Below are 21,290 nucleotides of genomic sequence, written 5' to 3' on the forward strand. Positions count from 1 at the left end.
AAAAGTATAGGCAGTTGGTCGTTGTGCTGGCCACATGACACCCTCGTTAACCGAAGGCTACAGAAACAGATGACCTTTACATCATCTGCCCTATAGACCAAAAGGTCTGAAAAGGGATCTTTACTTGTTACATGAAGTGTCTAGTGTGGTAGCTTATCTTGTTGCCACCGCTGGCTAATATCTGTGAAAGGAGAGCAATTTGTAAGTCTCCCTTGCCAGTACACAGCCTCTTCACATCAAGCAGTACCTTCTCGTGGTGATAGACAGAATCTGAGGCTGTGTAGGAATCTCGTCACATAATTTAAATGTAATTTTGAGAAGGTGTTTTTATTTGTAATTTGTACTAAACTTAATGCCAGACAGGCTTTCAATGGAAGAGACACTCATTTTTTTTTTACAAAGATTTTAATGTTGTTTGAAATCAGTTTTGCAGATATAAAACAAACTACTAATTTGAACTCTGATGCTTGTTTGCTTAAATAGAACAAACACCATAAAAAAACTATTTAGTATTGTTTATACAATCATTGTTCAAGTAGGTAAACATATGTTTTAATGACATACAGATAAAGTTCACACTTTAAAATATCATCTTTATATAACTGTTGGGTTTATTTTCAAAATCAGATAACTCTTACCAGACACTCCACACATGTATAGCACACACCATTCTATCACAAGGGAGTTAACACACTTTTTTGTTTTCAATGCCATCAATCAAATGTAAATCAAGAAGACACTAATATCTTAAAAAGAACCCCAACTATGAAGGGCCCAGTAGCTAAACACTTGACTTCCAAACTAGAGAGCCAGGATCTCAGTGAAGGCTGGGAACATTCATGAGTCAATCACAATTATTGGGAATATGCCTGTAACTTATACTATAAAGTCAAGGAGGTTGGTCGTTGTGGTGGCCACTTGACATCTTGCTAACAGTAGGTCAAAACAAAATTGTCAACTCTACATCATCTATCCCATACAATACTAGACCTCAGAGGAAAACATTTTTTTCCCCACTACTTCACTACTATTTTCAGGATTGAATAATTAAAATGCTTATTCAATCATCATGGCCATTTCATTGTAGAGTAAAGAGATTTAATAAAAGAATAGGGGACATTATAACCCCCTACCTACTCGGTTATAGGCTACTTAAAAAAAGATCAAATGTATTTCATTTTATGGTATTAAAATATTATCAACAAATTTAGTTTTTAAATACTTCCCAAACAAGATGAATCAATGTAACTAGATGGATGAACAGAAACAAACTATTTAGCTCAAAACAAAAGCATAGATGAAATGATTCATCACCGTGACGACAGAATAAAATCAACGTCATCAGTCTGAATTATGAACAAACAAATCAAATAAATCACTCAGGATTATAAATATAACAATTTAAAAAAATATCAAATTAAATTTTTAAAAACTGTAAAATCTTTTTATGTTCCATTCTTTTTTTCTTCTTATTGCGACTGTTTCGTTAGCTAGTTTAAATAATGTGAAAAATGTTATTAAAATATTGTGACTTTTTACTTGGAGCATATTTCTTTGTACCCTTTTTGCAGAATTCTCCCAAAAAAAGTATTCTGAGCAGGAATAAAAATTATGTTTCTAAAAATAAATTGCACAAGTAAAAAAAAAAACAGACTGAAAACGTAAATCCTATTTCTTAAATTAACCTTGAACTTGAATGGCGGGAGGAAAAGTATTTTTTGGATATTCTAGATCTAGACTTTGAAGGTAAAATTAATGCTTTGTAAGAGTTTTTGATGTTGCAGAAATACATGACCTCATGAACTCATTGTATCCATAAAATGGGGTTGGCCATTATTGTCCAAGCGGCGGGTGAGGACCTCACAGCCTATCTCTGTGACCAGCAGTGTATGCTCAAACTGTGCAGACAATTTACCATCCTGAGTGACCGCAGTCCAGTTGTCTGGCCACAGTTCATCTCTCCATGTACCTTAAATTATGTTAAATAAAAAAATAGATTAAAACACAGTAACACAAGAGACAGGTACTTCACTTAAACCTGGTTCCTCATAGCATACATACTCACCTATTACAGAAAAAAAAAAAAGTGTATGCCCTCTTTAAAAAGACATTACAACAAAAAGTCAATAATATTATCATTTTTAAACAAAAGGGTTACTTTCTCCATTCTAATTTCACTTAGTTATTATGCTGAAATTTTCAATTTAAAGTGGGCTTGTGATGTTACTTTCTCTATTCTAATTTCACTTAGTTATTATGCTGAAATTTTCAATTTAAAGTGGGCTTGTGATGTTACTTTCTCTATTCTAATTTCACTTAGTTATTATGCTGAAATTTTCAATTTAAAGTGGGCTTGTGATGTTACTTTCTCTATTCTAATTTCACTTAGTTATTATGCTGAAATTTTAAGTGAGCTTGTGATGTTAAATTGAATTTAGGAAGTTTGATAAGTTTTTTAAAATAAACTACTGTCAGAAATAAAAGAACAACTAGTGGCAAGCAACAGAGCTTTGTATAAATCCCAGCAAAAAGAAAACTATTTGCAAAACCATCATAAAACCAGTAGCCATGTATGCAATTGAAACCTGGAAACTTACAAAACTAAAGAAAATCTATGGGAAAGGAAAATCTTCAGAAAAATGTTTGGTGCCATACAAGATGAAACTGGATGGAGGACAAGTGCTAACAGAGAGATATACCAGTTATATGAAGAATCCTTCATTAATATGGAAAAAAAAAGGACAGATTTTGTTGGGCAGGTCAGCATGAAAGAATGTCAGGGAACCCAAGCCAAAATAGAATACCTGCGAAAACAAAAAATAGGCGCTCCAAAGGCAGACTATGAATATGATGGATTGATAATGTAGATGCAGATCTATAACAGCTAAGAGTTCAGGCATGGAGATAAAAAGCCCAGGATAGATCAGAATGGAAAGATGTGTTGAAGCAGGCCAGGGCCCTCCATGTCACTGGGGTGGAAGGATACCACTAATATTTGTAATTTTAAGTGGGCTTGAGATGCTAAGCTGAATTTCAACAATAGGTCAGAATCAAAATAAGCATTGAATTAATTAAACAAGCGTTAGTGACATTATAGTAATGAAGAGACATGCAGGTTTAACTCACCTTCATTAATCATGGGCTCAATGGTAAATACCTGACCAGGCTTCATTATTCCTATTGCTTTATTTTCTAACACAAAATATAAAAAGACATTACTAATATGAAATTACTAAATCACAGTGGATAACACTAAACATTATTGAATGGCGGCTTTGGGCCAAGCCTCAGATATAATTTTCTCTTTGAAATTTTGATAATTTTTATTACCTCATGCCTATTTTTTTCTTATTATTATCTTATAAAACAGACGTTACTCAAAAATATGATTACATCCTACACATGTCCCTAGAGTTGTAGACTGAAATTTATCTACTAATATAACTTTTTATTATGTCATTATACTAGACAGAGGGGACTTAATTCTAAATTTATGAAAGAGACTGTTCTAAAAATGTCCCTCGTAAAAAAACAAAAAAAGTAAAGTTCCCCCTTTTAGACCTTGTGTTCTATAGGGCAGATGATGTAAGGTCATTTGTTTATGTGATATACAAAAATTAACACAAAATTCATCAATTGTTCAATATTAAAAATGTTCAATGTACAAAAAAATTTTTTTTAATTCTGTTGCTTAACTGTTGTTTTTTTTGTGCCATTTAATCTTTCATATTTTTGAAGAAGGAAAAAACTTATAAATAACTAATTCCATGTGACATTCCAAAACCTGTGTGACAGGCCAAAACCTGCGTGACATGCCCCAAAAAAATGTGAACATGTTGCTACATCTTTACTCTCACAAGTGATGTGTCTGACTTTGACAATTGCTCAGGGGGTGTTTGAGTGTCTTGTGCTGGCATATTTCAACGAATGCAAGTTCAGTAAGCAAAGAACTAAGTTCAGGCTGCCAACAATTTATAGTGTGAAGCTAAGCTAAATACCAATAGTACACGAGCTACCAGTGGTATCTATTAAAAATGTTTAGATCATATATAATTAACTTACTTCCATAGTGAGGTACACTTGGAGCAGTGTGAAACAATCTGTCATGGACAAAACAAGATATCAAGAGTTAAATTCACATACAAAGTACATTTTTGTGATAAAAACCTTTTCTATTTGTCATAAGTTACAAATCTTCAACACTCTAGGAATATGGAAAAATTCGTTTGTGAAACAGCCAAGTCTTACAAAATTAGTTTCTAAACAGTTACAAATAAAAATATGTATTATTCATCAAATCAAAAACCCAGAAAAAGCAAACCTACTCATTGATGCCATGTCCACAGTAACTTCTCACCACAGAGAAACCATTGGCCTGGGCATGCTTCTGTATTATATTTCCAATCTCTCTGTAGCGTACACCAGGTTTCACTAGAAGGAAAAGAAAATTTAATTCAAATTTGCGTTAGGATTTTTTTTTTAACAGCTTTATATGCAAATCTCTTAAATCCGTACATCAAGGCTTCAGATCTAGTAGCCTCATTAAAAATTCACCAATGCAGAAAAGGGTTGACCTTCTGTTAAATGGACATAATGGCCTTTTGTCTTTAAATTATAACTAAGTTGGCAGGCATCTTGATATTTTTTTATGCACACTTATGTCAGTGTGCTGGCCACATCAACAGTAAGCTACATAAATAGTTAAACTATTCCCCTTTGGTAAAAAATGCTAAATATAAATATTTATTTATTATATCCAAGTTTTATCAAAAATTAAAAAGAAAAGCAACACTCAAGTACATATAGGCTATGTTTACCCACTATCAAGTTGTTTAAACTTTCTATTAAACTACTATCAAAAAACAAACATACTGGTGTGAAAATCGTACACTGTTTTATTTCATTAAGAAACTAATGTATCACAATGAGGTCTACAGCATTATCCCCTTTACAATATGGTGTACACAACTATAGAATCCACACCTACCTTCATCAATCGCCAACTTAAGACACTCATATGTGGTTTTGACAAGCTTCTTAGCATTTTCACTGACATTACCCACAAAAAAGGTTTCATTAGCGTCACCATGGTAACCTCTGTGATAAGCTGAGATGTCAACTAGGAAAACAAAAATCAGACTACATGAGAGTAATGTTAATATTGTAATGTGTGATGCCTTGCCATAAAAAATATAATAGAACAGCAGACAACTTTTTGCAACTTAACAAATCTTTTTCAAGGATACGAGTAAGTAAAACCAGAATTCAATACAAAAGTAATTCACTATTGAAATATGATTATGCAGTACAATACAAATCAATTATATATAGTGGGAAGCGTGGTCGAGAGGCTACGTATGCTTGAGCTTGGCTTGGCTATTTGTGAAGGGGGTTTGAGGTTTGACACCCGACTCGAGAAGAGTTGTGTTTACTGAACGCTTAAAGGCAGCATGGAAAACCTTCTCCCATATATCCTCCCTCCCCTGTCCACAAATTATATAGGACCATAGCGCTTTGAGCATGCTATAAGCATGAAAGTAGCGCTATATAAAAGCTATAATTATTATTATTATCAATTATGCTAGTGAATTTAACAGCTGTGAGAACATACATCATATAAATGTCATCTATACAGAGAATAAGACTAAAATCATTTGACATCTTTTAGATTAGCCCCAAAAGCCTGCAAATGTTGGGTTGGCCTTTAAATAAAGGAGAAGAAAATATCTACACAGTTACCAACAACTCATTTTAGTTACTGGTATTTAATGTTATGAGGCATGTTTGGTCAAAGAACTGTGACATAGAGCAAAGTATTCGACAAAAGATTTTTTTTTTTTGAACTGACAACTAGAACCAAAACTTGTTGTCTCCATCTTCCTGTATGGGTGAGAAGCTTGGACTCTTATAGAGATCTATCGGTGTTCTAATAACAAAATGTTTCTGTAAACTTCTTAGAATTGCATATGTAAAACATACAAAAAACATGGTAAACAAATCATGAATATAATTGAAACTTGTGACTTTTGTGAAAGGTATCCCACAAGGGCCAGTGACAAGTAAAAAGAGAGAGAAGAATTCACATTAAAAAAAAACACACACACACAAAATGATCTTTTCTAAACTTCAGCAACATAAGTTGGAGACAAATGGCTTGAAGCTGTAAAAGAATTAACACAGGTGCCCTAAAGGCATCTACACAATGTTACAGAATTGAAGAAGTAATTTGAATTTACCATTCATAATGTCTCCATCTTGTAGTGGTCTCATGTCTGGTATACCATGACAGATGACTTCATTAATAGACCTAATAAAATAGAGTAACACAATTAGTAATTCAACCTAACATTAGAATCATTATCAAAGGTCTTTTATAAAAAAATAAAAAAAAAAGTAAAGTTCCCCTTTCAGACCTTATGGTCTATAGGGCAGATGATATAAAGGTAATCTGATTCTGGGGTCTATGGTTAACGAGGGTGTCATGTGGCCAGCACAACAACCAACCACCTTTACTTTTCCCCCAACTAATGTCAGGTACCTATTAGAGCTGGGTGGAATCAGAGGCGCCCGAAGATCCCGAAATTAAAAATTCCAGTCTTCAACAGAATTCGAATCCCGGACGACAGTTCAGAAGCCAATCACTTTACCCCTCAGCCACCGCGCCTCCGTCTTTTATATATTATAACAATTTGTGACAAATATCTTTTCTGAACAGAATGATATACTTTTTTATAGCATAAAGAGTGGCTTGTCAAAGTACTCAGGTATAAATGAAATAAAAATATAGAAAATAAAAATAAATAAAAAAAACGTACGTGCAACAAGACTTTGGAAACTCAAAATAATTCAGTGGAGAAGGATAACAATCTCTGTCAATAGTTGCCTGAGAATTTAGTAGGTGTCAGATTAATATGTCAGCCTAGTCATTTCTCAAATACATTTACCTAATTATTGTGATGTTAAATGCATCATACTATAGTTCTTGTAGTTTACTGATTTTTGTTATAAAATAATTAATTTAACAATTTAAATGTTTATTTAAAAAACAAAACAACTATTGCTTTGTTATTGCTTTAATCTATACATTTTCAAGAAGTAATTTTATTTTACTGTGTCGAAATGCAAATTTGTTGTTAATTGTATAACATTATTTATATGGCAACAATAAAAGAATTATTCACAGACCTCGTGGACTAATCTATCTATCTCATCTGTGGTCACACCTACAGCAGTGGCCTGTGCAGCCACATCTAAAATTTCTCTGGTGAGCTGAAAAATTAGGAGTACAAGTAAATTGTTATTTACCAGTGGGAATAAAAAAAACAAAAAACAATTTTTATCATGATCTCGAAACGAACAAATATATTTTTTTTTTAAATACAGATGAACAAAATGAACTCAGATACTAGAGAATTATCTTTTTCTCTATCATTTAGACATTTATTTTTATCAACTTCTTAATCAATTAGGAAATTCAGTTTTATCAACTTTTAAAGTCAAGTAAATAAGGGACGAAAGTAAAGGTAACGTTATGAAGCATACAACAGTAAAGGTTGCGTTACCCTACAGACTGTTCTCATCCCTTCCTGTTCCTCGTCTGTTAAGATTCTAATATTGGTAGTACCTCTCATTTGTTTTTCACTTTCTGATATACCTAATAAGAAAATATTTCAATCGACTATATGAAATATTTTTGACACACTTGACCAAATGCATGTATTAAAAAAACTAAGGAAAAAAATCTTCAGCAAATATTTGTATCTATCTTAAACTTTGTCTATAATTTTTTTATATTTCTTGTTAGTTTGTAGAGGTTCTGTATGATAGTTGATTCTCTTACCATTGGGATGGTTTGCGTAATCAGGTCTTGTTATGTTATCAGGCACTGTCCTTGTGGCACTCTAGTAGCAATCATTAAAATTATTTGTTATATTGAACAAAATCTCATCCATACAACTATCATATATTTGTTAAATAAAATTGTGTACATGACCTATGTCCTTACCAGAGGTGCAGGACGTAAGCTGCCTGTAAAACGAAAACCTGGCCAAGGATTATAATTGTCATTGTCAGATTTTTCTCCATTTTCTTGAGCTTCTGTTAGAATAATACACAGTTACAGTTGGATAAGACAATAATATAGTTACATATATTATAAAATTTCAGATCTACATAGGCGCAAAGAAGCTACAGAAGTACCAGAATTTAGATAAATGCAAATTTCATGATGAAATAATTAAATGCCAACATTTTCAAACTGAAGATTACATTTATTAGAGAAGATAAATAGTAAACCAAAGTTTTAATGTAGATACCATTACAGTTTTAGTAGCACAGAGCATAGTATCAATTTAATAGTTGTATAATACTTTTTTTTACTAACTCTAGACTATACACTATGAATTCATGAACAATGTAAGGGGCAATGTGCAAGAAAGACTTGCATTTGACTGACATAGAATGTTAACATTACTGACAGGTGTGTCTCGGAAAAATGTGAAAGACACCCAAAACAATCTACAGAATTAAAAAAAAAACAGCCAATAAACTAAAGGCCAAACAACACTCAATCTAAAGCCATTTTTTATTTCAGGAGGAAATGTAGGAAAGTCTGGAGTGTTAGCTTTACAGGGGGGTAAGTAAAATTTCACAAGAAAAAAAACAAAAAACAACAAACTATCTGAGAAAAAAAAAACCTGTTTAAGAAAAATTACTAATCATTATTATTATTAATTATTTATACTAAAAGTCTACAATAAATGATTTGCTTACTGGCCAATTTGTGTAGTTTCTTATGTTCACCCCATGCTCCTTTAAAGCATTCCTGATCAATTGAAAAAAAAAGAAAAAAAGAAAAGTAAAATTATAACAAAGAAACTTAGAAATCAAAACTTGATTTAAATCTATCCTAACTAAAACAAAGAACAAGATAAACACACACAAAGATGCACAGAAAACTATTGTAATCTTTCTTTTAAAAGGTATATATATATATATTATGTAAAAACTCATCAAAAGCATTTAAACATCAAACAAATAACTCTTGAATCCATAAATAGTAATCTATTTCATTTAATAATTTATAGTACATGAGATTAACATCACATGAATGCTACCCAACTAAAAATATTTATTGGCTTACAGAGTAGTCAGTAGATCTTATCAAATCTAGAACTAGTTAACTGAATTTTCTAACTAAACATACTTACATTATACATCATACGTCAATGATTGATACAGTAATTTCGGGTAATTAGGTTAAACTTCTAAAATCATTTTAAAATGTAGAAATAGATCTAGATTTCTAGACTAAATCTAGCCTCTAGTTCTGGTTTCAATTTTTTTTTGAAGAAAATAAAGTTCTTATGCCAGCAGATCAAGCTTTTTAGACTACTTACTAACTTAGGCCTAGGCCTTAAGGATTGGTTTCCAACCTTAGTTTACATTTTTGATATAAAGTGAAATTACAGAAATTAGCGCATGTGCTGTAACTTCCAGTTCTACAAGGCGCTTTTGGAAATATTTTTTCAAGCTCCTTTTAACAATTCAGTTTGAAATTTTTAGCAAACTACTATCTATCTTATAAAATAAAAATTTAAAAATACAGACAATACTTCAAAAAAGATGATTACAATATTGAATATGGGAGAATATATAAGTACTACTTCTGTCTTTATCACGATCTATTGAGGAAATTATGAAGTAAGGCTAAAATTAGTCAAAATCTAGAGATCTATCTTTAACTCAATAAAAATTATTTTTTTATAGACATAGATCTATGTCAATCTATGTTTAGTATAATTTATACTATAAATCTTATCTTATTAAATATAATACACTCATACAGACATTACTATAAAAAAGATGATTACATCCTACAGATGCATCATGCATTCAGTCATACATATTAACCAATGACCTAAATTCTAGAAGAGAAATACAATTAAAAAATGCATACACTAGATCTAGAATCTAGAAGTTTCGGAAGTTCAGTTAGAAATGGAGATGTGTGAGCTCGACTGAGGAAGATCTAGAATAATCTAGATTAGTCTGAGACAGTGTGAGCATTGATAATAATGATAAGAAGATAAGTCAGTCCTAAGTGGCATAGATGATAGAGTGATAGCAGCATTATTGGCATTATTATTATTAGCCCTATGATACTAACTATGACTATGACCGTAAATGAGGGCATTATCATGACTATGACTATGACTGTATGATAATGATAGAATGATGTATCAGTGTGAGTGTATGTCTCACTGTACGAGCATACCGATCAGATAGAATACTAATAATAATATAGTAATAATAGTAATATAATAATACTGATGTGATGAATAGCCTTCAATAGCCTGAATTAGTGAATTACTGAATATGAAATGAATAGTCGATACCGCATGACCAGCCACTGAGTGTGACTGAGCCCAGGCAGTTTCACAATTAATTATTTATTTAATTTGTACACTATAATATATTAGTGTATTACCTGAGAACAAAAATAGGAACCGGGTATTCCGATTTTAATACAAGTCGGACACTGTAACTTAGCTGCTTCTCCACATCCAGGACTGTCACAAATTCTGGAAGAAACAGCTAGGGACATTTTTTTTTATCAGCTAAAAATAACTGCTTACGTCCCTTGCCAACGAGGGAGAACTTAGTATATATTTCCAAAAATTTAGACATTGATCTAATTCTAATTAAAACGTTTAATTAGATATGCACTAACTATAATTATTTATATTTTAAATATTTACTTTAAATATATTTTAAAGTGTTGTAATAAGATCTAGAGCTGCATAAACTGTTTTAAAAAGTCATTTTTCTTTTACAGAACACACCGGCATAGTAAATTATAGATCCAGATCACAGACCTATATAATATCTAAATAATTAAGAAACAACTAACATGGCCGCCACCATGAAAGTTGAAGTTAAACCAGATGTAAAGCCAAAATCTGAGATTAAATATAAACGTTCGGCCGAAGATGATGATGGAGCAGATATTGGTATTGTCTAGTCTTTAAATCAGCAAAAGCTTATTTATTTATAACTCTAGTTTCTGTGTGACAATCATGGACACAATGATCATTATGATGAATTGAAATTTAATTATTTTTTGAATGAACAAAAAATTGTATTCTTTAAATTTTAAAGTATTATTGAGAACTTTTGCTTTGTAGGGTAAATGACATTTAGATCTAGACAATAATTTTAGTATTTTAAAAATAAGTACGTTGGCAAAAAGGCATGTTTAAATTCTATGCAAACTCTAACATAGTCAACTAAAAAATCTCAACATTTTATTTTGGTCAACTGTAGGAAATTTTGTTTTATACAATAATTTATATTAAAGTCTATCACTCTATGCTGTTATGGAGCCGCTGTGGCTGAGCGGTAAAGCACTTGGCTACTGAACCGGGATCCAGGGTTCAAATCCTGGTGAAGACTGGGATTTTTAACTTCAGGATCTTCGGGTGCCTCAGAGTCCACCCAGCTCTAATGGGTACCTAACGTTAGTTGGGGAAAAGTAAAGGCGATTGGTCATTGTGCTGGCCACTTGACACCCTCATTAACCGTAGGCCACAGAAACAGATGACCTTTACATCATATGTCCCATAGATCACAAGGTCTGAAAGGGGAACTTTACTTTTTTTTTTTTACTACTCTATGCTGTTAGTTTTTTTTTTCCTAATGTCTGAATGTTTACCATCTATTTAATTTTTTATTTTTTTGCTATACAGTTCCTGTGAAAGATACGAAAATTGATAGGAGCAGGTCATGCCCTTATTTGGATACAATTAATAGGTAAGAAAACCAAAACAAAACCTGCAAGTGTGTCATCAGGTCTCAGAAAATTTTTTTTATATTTGTAATTTAAGTTCATCATTGTTGGTTTTAATTGTTGCTCACAAAAAGTTTTCTTTTTTTTAATATATTTGTTTTATATGGTAACAAGTAGTCATTTTTTATATATATATTTTTATCAGTTTTATCTTATTTAAAATATTGGAGACAGTTTAATGAGTTTTTTTCAAAATTTGGGGGGAATAAGCTAAGCATATGATCGTTTGCTAATCCCAGGACAATTGTATTAATAAATCAGTCACAGAAACAGATGTTGCTTTGTTTTGAAGTTATTTGCTAATCCCAGGACAATTGTATCAGTCACAGAAACAGATGTTGCTTTGTTTTGAAGTTATTTGCTAATCCCAGGACAATTGTATTAATAAATCAGTCACAGAAACAGATGTTGCTTTGTTTTGAAGTTATTTGCTAATCCCAGGACAATTGTATTAATAAATCAGTCACAGAAACAGATGTTGCTTTGTTTTGAAGTTATTTGCTAATCCCAGGACAATTGTATTAATAAATCAGTCACAGAAACAGATGTTGCTTTGTTTTGAAGTTATTTGCTAATCCCAGGACAATTGTATTAATAAATCAGTCACAGAAACAGATGTTGCTTTGTTTTGAAGTTATCATTGTAACCTTGTGCTCTACTTGAACTGTTCCTTAAAGCAAGGTAACAACACCAGTGACACCGTGGCATGCAATGACCAGCTGGAAGACAAAGAAGGATCTTTGTTGGTGGAAGGAGAACAGGCCTATAACATAACCCTCTTAAGCCATGAGTTCCCTGAGGGCAGTGATCATCCACTAGGATGTTAAGTGCTACAGAAGGGGGGGGGGGCTGGCAAACTCTGTAATGATCTTTTATTGTTGACATGAGCCAACCAACAATTAATTTTGTTCAATGTTTAAATGTGATGATTTTATAATATCCCGAAGGAAGTGGCTATAAAATGCAATATTTCAAGGTCCTTTTCTGCAGAATTAGTTACAACCTATCACAGAATACATCAAGAGGTTTAACCTAGTATTGGAAATCAAAATTTACGTAATATGACATTATTACATTAATGACATTATTGGCTTTGAGAAATTGATTCCTTGCTCTTTTTATCTTTATTGTGAATGCTATTTTAAGATTATTCTATCCAAAGTTACAAGGTCATTTTTTTTTTACAAAAACAAAAATGAATACATTTGACTATGTTTTTAATATTTTAGTTGGTAAAGTTGTTTTTACTCTTAGTGCTTAGTAACCCTGCTTGATAAATGTGTAGTGCTATAAATGAAATAAAGAAAATAATGAATATATATACTAAATGTGTGCTTTATTCTGTTTTCAGATCAGTACTTGACTTTGACTTTGAGAAACTGTGTTCTATTTCATTATCACACATCAATGTCTATGCATGTATGGTTTGTGGGAAATATTTCCAAGGTAAAGACATTGAGTTTCCTATTTTTATTAGACGAAAAAAATGCTTTCCATTGAAACTTAACTGTCCGTGTGGCACATGTTAAATAAGTTTTCTTCTTATTGTGTGCAATGGTTAACAATTGTGTCATGTGCCCAGCATATCTTATGTAGGAATACTACAAGTATTGGTTTCTTCAACTAGTATATCTTTGCTAAATTTTTTTGGGTAAAAATATATGTTTTAATAATTGTTAGAAAACAAATTAAATTTGATCTGTTGGTAAGAAGTGTTTCTAAGCACATGATCCTTTGAAAAATTCCCTTAAACTGTGATTGATCTTATATTTGTATGTTTTAAAGGTCGAGGCAACAACACACATGCATACACCCACAGTGTATTTGAAGGTCACCATGTGTTCCTCAACCTCTTGACCCAGAAGTTCTACTGTCTTCCAGATAACTATCAGATCATTGATTCTTCTCTAGACGATATCATTGTGAGTATATTGTGTGGTCATCAGTGTTACAGATTGTATTGAGCAGGTCATGAGTGAAGTGAATGTTAGCTGTATGGGGCAGTCAGTTGTCACTTTCGTACATGCTAATTTTGTATGTGTTGTGTTAGTCAATCATCCTATTTGTGTTTCATCTTCTTTTTTTATTGATTTGTTATTGGTTTTCTTGCTGTTTGTTGTATATTATGAAAAGTCTTCAAAGATATCAATGGTCATGGATTCAAATGCCTCAGTCATTGCTCCTGCAGTTAAATGATAACTCTTCTGATATCCTATTTTATCCAAACTAAAACTATCAGTGTCCACACCTATAAAATAAGTTCTCAAATTCTGTATCCCTTTTACTTAGGACATATTCTGTTGTAGACAATTCCTGGTATTTATGTAAACTCACACTTAACTGCGCTAAAAAATTAAATATAGATATTAAGATCATAAGAATCTTTATCTATACAAAAATGCATAAATAATCATAAATACGTTGATAGCTTTACTTAGCTTGAAAAACATGGCTGCTCTAAAATAGACATAGAAGCTTGTAGGTGTTTTCTTTTCTGATATCTTAAAGAAATCATTTTTATTCACATTATCAGCAAGGCTGCAAGTAGTTGCTTCAGCAGTATTGAATTCAGTAGACAATATTCAATATTCAAGTGTTTTACATTATGTGTTATGTCTGTTTTCAGTATGTACTTAATCCCACATTTAGTGATGCTATGATAAGAAAACTGGATAAAAATCCCAAATTGTCCAGAGCCTATGACGGCACGACCTACTTGCCAGGTAAGTGATGATAGCACCTTCAATGGGTACACATAATTAATGCTAGTGTTTGGCTTTTCTTAGACTGGTACAACTTTGGCCTTTCATGCAGGATCTGGACTGAGCTTAAGTAGACAGTCTTCAGTAGCAGGTAGCGGCAAACATGCAGTGCAGAAATGATGTAAATTTTTGCCTGTAACAACCTATCAATTTAAGTTGTCCAATTTGATGACCCTGAGCTTCTCTTCAGTTACTTTCATTAAGACCCAGTCTTTTTTTTTTTTTTGTAATTGAACATTTAGTTAAAAAAAAAAAAAGTAAAAGTTCCCCTTTCAGACCTTATGTTCTATAGGGCAGATGATGTAAAGGTCATCTGTTTCTGTGGCCTACCCTTAATGACTGAGTCATGTGGCCAGAACAATGACCAACCGCCTTTACTTTTGCCCAACTAAGGTACCCATTAGAGCTGGGTGGACTCAGAGGCACCCTTAAGATCTAGAGGCACCCTTAAGATCTCAAAAGTAAAAATCCCAGTCTTCACCAGGATTCAAACCCATTACCCCAGTTCAGAAGCAAAGCGCTTTACCATTCAGCCTCTAATTTAACATTTAGCTGTAGCAGAATTAACCAAAAAAAGCTACAAAAATAACCTTATCCATGTAATTAATTTGCTCAACATAATTTTAATTGATCAAAATGTACATATAAGAATCAGCAATAGATTTGAAAAGAAATTGAGTCAGATCTTTCTAGTAGACAAGCCATATTTGTATTTTAAATTTAAATTCTGCTGCAAGTAATAATGATTTTTCATATTGTAAAGTTCCTTACTGTGAACTAATTATTTTAAGTACCTTTTTTTATGTTTTGTTTGACTGTCTGTAGGTATTGTTGGTCTGAATAACATTAAAGCCAATGACTACTGTAATGTTGTACTTCAGGTAAGAAAAACTAAGAACTCATTCTAGAATAGAAACAAGTGTTCATTGAATGGCTTCATTGCAATTTAGTCCTTACACAGGCTAAATCTTTTGGTATTCCCATTGTACTCTTTATTGGTATTTGCTTCTTATTACATAGTCAGATTATGTTATATTCAGGTAGCATTTGAATGGAACACATAGTATATTGAAGTAGTTATAGCTAAGTTTTTATGAATGTTTTATGAATGTTTGTTACACATTATAGAAGAGTTTAAACAATTTTTAAAAATTAACAATTCAAAAATCTAATTAAAAACAAGAAAGAACATTGAAAAATTACTGTAATGAATGAATGACTTTATACTGTTTTGAAGGCTCCTGCTACAATCTTGCTTTGTCATGCTAACAAAGGGACTTGTTTGTATGAAGCCCTTACAGTAATCATTTTGCCATATATTTATTATAAGGATATTACAAAGGCATCAATTAAAAACCACCTTCACCTGTCCCTTACGCTGTTGAACTTTTGGGGCACCACCTTCTCTCACAATTCCTCTCTGACTGTACTGTAATGAACTGGTCAAATATACCTATATATTGATTTACACTCTAGGGTTGCAAGCCATGTGTTGACCAATCTTATTTAAATAGCTAAATTTCTTTAATAACTTTTCCTTTCTTATCATTTCTAGTCACTTTCGCATGTTGGTCCGCTGAGAAACTACTTCTTAAAGGAGGATAACTACAAACATATTAAACGACCACCAGGCGACATCAGCTTCTTGCTGGTACAAAGATTTGGGGAGCTGATTCGGAAACTATGGAATCCGTGTAACTTCAAGGCTCACGTGAGCCCTCATGAGATGTTACAGGCTGTGGTTTTGTGTTCCAAGAAAAAATTTCAAATCACAGTACAAGGTAACTTTCATGAAATATTATATCTTGTCAACAATAGCTCATATAACGCACATTGTAAAAACTGGTTGATCAGTTTGATTGAGATCAATCGCTATAGAAGGCCTGAACACTGACCTGCAATGTCACAGTTCTGTACGACTTGGCAACAAGCTATTGGTTTAAACTACCCACAGGTTGTGATGTCGCTGGTCAGCGTTGAGGCCTTCTATAACTATTGGTTTGATTGATCTTACAGAGTTTTTTCATGTTTACTTGTTTATCTTATAGTTTTCATTGCACATCTTCTTCACCAGGTGATCCAATTGATTTTCTGTCTTGGTTTCTCAATGCCATGCACTCGGCATTAAATGGTACTAAGAAACTGTCCAGCAGTATCATAAATAAAACTTTCAGAGGCAAGATGTTGGTCTACTCTCGTAAATTTCCTAATGCTGAATTGGTAAGTAATTAGAAAATATTTTCTTTCATTATTGAAAATCATATGAAACTAGCATAAAATCATTAAAATAATGAATTTTTAACCTCTTAACAAAAGCCAGTAACCCATAATAATGCCAATGTTTGATACACTTGATGTAGGCAGCATTCGCATATATATCAAACTAGGGTTCTTCTTGGTTTTTTATACATACAATTGTGTAATAGGTAACAAATGGGTTTAGCCTTTTCTTGTTCTCTCTCTTGTATGGAACCTAATTATCTTCTATGTTACGTTCAACAAGCTAAACTATATATTGTATTTATTTCCATTTAGAGTGATGCAGAGAAAGCTAAGCTATCACTAGAAGAAGAGTATCAAGGTTTGTATAAATTGTAATTAATGTTTGTACCAATAGCAGAGAAATTTTGACTCAATTTTTATTTGCTGATTTAAAAGTTTTGTAACATTAAACATTCTTTATGACTAATTTGCCTTCAGTAGAATATATTCAAAAATATCAAAGAGATGCATCACGCTGTCTTTATCATCATGGTTAAGTGAAAACTACAGATACCCCAAATTCAAACAAGAAATGAATTCAAATTAGTCAACTTTTTTTTTTCCACTAATTTTTTAAAATGTTTCTGAATGGGCTTCATTTTAGAATTTTAAAGTTGATTTTTTTATTTTATTTTATGGAACATGCAGGTTTTTAAAAATATTTTATTTAGTATATTATGCAGTGTGTTTTTTTCCATTTTAAGGAGAATGGTAGGCAGGTATTTTATATTATTATTTGGAATGTTAGACAGATATTTTGTATTATTATTATTGTCTAGAATTATGTTACATATCTGAGTGAAATAGTTGTAACAAAAAGTTGTACTTAGCTTATTTCTATTTGCAACTACTTCACCAGAACAAGTTGCTGACATGCCTTGGTTGTATTTGACCTGTGACCTCCCACCACCCCCACTGTATCCTGATGAGTCCAGAGAGAACATCATTCCACAGGTAAAGGGTTAAAACGATTTGTTGAGAGGAAAGAACATGTATCAAAAGCATGACAATTTATCTACTTGTGTTAGGACTTAATTAAAGTATTTTACTCAATGATGAAGATATTTGAAACCTTCGTCGAGCGTGATAAACAAATTGCTTAATGTGCTTACTATCTATTAAGTTGTGCATCACTCTAAATAAAAAAAATAATTACTTTCAGGTTCCGTTTGCTACGCTGTTAAGTAAATTTAATGGTGTGACGGAGAAAGAATACAAGACACACAAAGACAGCACTATGAAACGTTTCCAGCTGACCAGACTGCCTTCTTTTATCATCATTTATTTCAAGGTTAGTCTTTCAAAGTTGTTCGCATGATCATTATTTATACATTTCCATCCCAGTGGCGCTACAGCCCATGGAGGGCTCTGGCCTGCTTCAACACATCCTTCCATTCAGATCTCTCCTGGGTCTTTCCTCTCCACGCCCTAACCCCAAGCTGTTGCAGATCTGCTTCCAGAATCCACATCATCAATCCATCGCATTTGGGGTCTGCCTTTGGGTCGCCTGCCTTTTGGTTTTTGCCTGTATACAATTTTTGCTCCTTTGTTATCTGCCATTCTTTGAAGGTGACCTGCCCACCATAGTCTGTTCTTTTTTATTTCTGTCACTATTGGTGGGTCTTCATACAATTGATATATCTCATGGTTAGTGCGTGTCCTCCACCCTGTTTCATCCTGTATGGCACCATAGATTTTCCTAAGAATTTTTCGTTCCCAAGTATTAAGTAAATTTTCAGATATCTTTGTCTGTGTCCAGGTCTCACTTGCATACATTGCTTCTGGTCTTATTATGGTTTTGTATATTATTTTCTTGGTTTTCCTTGAAATTGTTTTGCTCTTAAGTGAATGATGGGTGCTTCTATAAAATGCCCTGTTGCCTCCTGCTATTCTTTCCTTTATTTCTGTTAGTAGGTCATTTTTTAAATCAGTTGTACTTCCTAGATATTTGGACGTTTTAAAATTCGTGGTATTTGATTTTGATATATTGTCCCTCTGTTTGATTGTCTCTTGTCATTGCGATGTACTTAGTTTTACTGTCATTGACCTCAAGTCCTGTTGGCTGAGATGCTTCTTCTAGTTGTGTGTAGGCTCTAGCCATGTCAGAGGTTTCTTTACCCAATAAGGAAATGTCATCGGCATAAGCAAGGTTTTTCTACATTTACTCTGCCAATAATCTTTGTCTCTTTTAAACAGAAATGAAAGCTGTATAGCTTATTTGTCTTTTTGTTATTTTCAGAGATTCAACAAAAATTACTTTGTCTTTGAGAAAAATCCTACAATTGTTAATTTCCCCATTAAGTAAGTTTTTTTAGCATGCTTTTGTTGCTATCATTTTTTTTTAAATTTATACCTGTAATTTTAACGATTTATTTTGGACAAATGATTTAATGGCATAGAAACATTTTTCTGAAAGCCCTAGTGTGGGTGAAACATATCATGTTATCTCATAAGAGTTAATAGGAATATATATATATTTTTTTTTTTGCTCTTTATATGTGCTTTAAACTGAAAATTCAATAATAAATTATTATAATAATAAATAAATAATAAATTATTAAATAAGACTTTTTATATGACAGAAATATAGACTTTGGAGATCTGTTGTCACCAGAGACCAGAGCCGAACACAAGCACACTACTTATGACCTTGTAGCCAATATAATTCACGATGGTGACCCTGGCAAAGGCAAGGGAAGTTACAGGTGTCATGTCTTACACAAGGTGATGTCAAATTTTTAGATACAATTTAAATTATCCTATAATGTTAGTGCGAAAAAAAAAGTGTATGCCACATTCTTTAGGCGAAAAAAAAAATTTGCCATTTGAATATTTTTTTATAAACCATATTATTTGTATAATAAGTATGAACAATTTTTAAAACAAGTTTTAAAAGTCATTTGTGTTATCCAATAGTATTATGGGAGAAACTGTAGCTTGATCTGTTTATATGATTTCTGTGTGAGTTGGTGTGGAAGGTAATAGCCAAATGACATTTTAATTGAAAGCTAATGTCTATAAAAAAACAAACTGTATTAACAGGGTCAAGGCAAATGGTATGAGATGCAAGATCTGCATGTTGCTGATATTTTACCTCAGATGATTACATTATCTGAAAGTTATATACAGGTAAAGAAATTTATCATTGACTTTTTTTTTTTTCTCACTTAATCTACTTAAACCATTGCCAGGCATAGTAAAAATATATTAATACGTTTTAAATTGTGTGCAATACGTTACCTGTAGTTTCAATTGGAAACCAATCGTTTTTTGCATTGTATATTGGTCCATTTCACAATAAGGGCTATCTGTAATGTTATGGTGTTTGTCTCTAAAGTAATGAGAGCTTTAAGTGAGATGGATAGTCTTATTCTTTTTTTTTATGTATATCTTCTAATTTTAAAACATTTTGTTGTTTGTTTTTATACATAATCCTGTCTCTCACAACTCACAGATTCATTCATCAGAAGAAAAGTTGTGACAATTAAACTAGAGAATTTCTTTTTTTTCTTCAGGTTTTTGAAGTGAGAAAGGATATTCCTAACCCATTTTATAAACCTAAGGATGGTGTAGACTTAGATGGCAATAGTCAGACAGAGATAAGCTCTGACCAAATGGAGATCAGTGCCGACTTGAATGCAGGTGAACAAAGAAACCCAAACCATGTGCAGCCTCCGTCTGGTCAAGACGATAAACAAAATTTCACTGATGACGTTGTCATTATGGATGGGGATGACCAGACACTGACCACATTACTGTAGCCTGGATGGTGTTTATGCAGCATGTTTTATTATTGGTTCTTTAATTTTATTGTATATTTTATGTCACTTTGAAAGCTAATAATTATTCTGTTTGTTATATACATTTGATATGTAAGGCAACTAATTAAAAATAAAGAAAAAAAAAATCTGAACATTATGCAACTTTTGACTTTTAATCTATAATACTTGGGGGGCCATATTTTCTGTAAGTATAAAGAAAATTTCCCCTTTCAGACCTTGCGATCTGTTGGGCAGATGATGTTTAGGTCATCTGTTTCTATGGCCAACTGTTAACGAGCAGGGTGTCATGGCCAGCACAAACACCAACCGCCTTTACTTTCCCCAACTAAAGTTAGGTTGACTCAGGGGGCTCCTTAAAAATCCCAAAATTAAAGGGCTAGTCTTCATCAACATTTGAACCCCAAGACCCCAGGTTCTGAAGCCAAACACTTAACCACTCAAACCCCCCCCCCCTCCTATTTTCTGTTATATTTTCTAATTGATTTATGAATGGGCACAGGAGATGGCATGAAATTCTTTACAAATATCTTATTGGATTTCCTGGGTTTTTCAGTCAACACTAAGAAATAAGGAATTGGGTCTAAAGAACAATTGCAGTCAACTCTAACGGGCTGCACTTAAAATTGTTCAATGTAA

General features: G+C 32.4%; 2 protein-coding genes across 2 annotated transcripts; one reads left to right on the forward strand and one right to left on the reverse strand.

Moving 5' to 3' along the window:
* Positions 1 to 386: 386 nt before the first annotated feature.
* LOC106062474 (methionine aminopeptidase 1-like) lies at positions 387 to 10,637 on the reverse strand. Its single transcript, XM_056021744.1, has 13 exons — positions 10,490 to 10,637; positions 8,773 to 8,824; positions 8,006 to 8,097; positions 7,841 to 7,901; positions 7,563 to 7,654; positions 7,186 to 7,269; positions 6,816 to 6,883; positions 6,237 to 6,307; positions 4,988 to 5,119; positions 4,326 to 4,431; positions 4,063 to 4,100; positions 3,127 to 3,192; positions 387 to 1,969 (listed from the first exon to the last, which is right to left on the reverse strand). The coding sequence occupies exons 1-13, from the start codon at positions 10,604 to 10,606 to the stop codon at positions 1,797 to 1,799; spliced, it is 1,152 nt and encodes a 383-aa protein (XP_055877719.1). The 5' UTR covers positions 10,607 to 10,637; the 3' UTR covers positions 387 to 1,796.
* A 246-nt stretch (positions 10,638 to 10,883) lies between these two features.
* Positions 10,884 to 20,785, forward strand: LOC106062375 (U4/U6.U5 tri-snRNP-associated protein 2-like). The gene is made up of 15 exons (XM_056021747.1): positions 10,884 to 11,012; positions 11,748 to 11,811; positions 13,200 to 13,294; positions 13,634 to 13,770; positions 14,475 to 14,571; positions 15,436 to 15,491; positions 16,166 to 16,391; positions 16,685 to 16,830; positions 17,146 to 17,191; positions 17,732 to 17,826; positions 18,035 to 18,163; positions 19,112 to 19,173; positions 19,455 to 19,596; positions 19,915 to 20,001; positions 20,388 to 20,785. The coding sequence occupies exons 1-15, from the start codon at positions 10,913 to 10,915 to the stop codon at positions 20,631 to 20,633; spliced, it is 1,728 nt and encodes a 575-aa protein (XP_055877722.1). The 5' UTR covers positions 10,884 to 10,912; the 3' UTR covers positions 20,634 to 20,785.
* Positions 20,786 to 21,290: the final 505 nt, after the last annotated feature.

Source organism: Biomphalaria glabrata, chromosome 2, assembly GCF_947242115.1.
Source record: "Biomphalaria glabrata chromosome 2, xgBioGlab47.1, whole genome shotgun sequence".
In the NCBI taxonomy this organism is placed as follows: domain Eukaryota; kingdom Metazoa; phylum Mollusca; class Gastropoda; family Planorbidae; genus Biomphalaria; species Biomphalaria glabrata.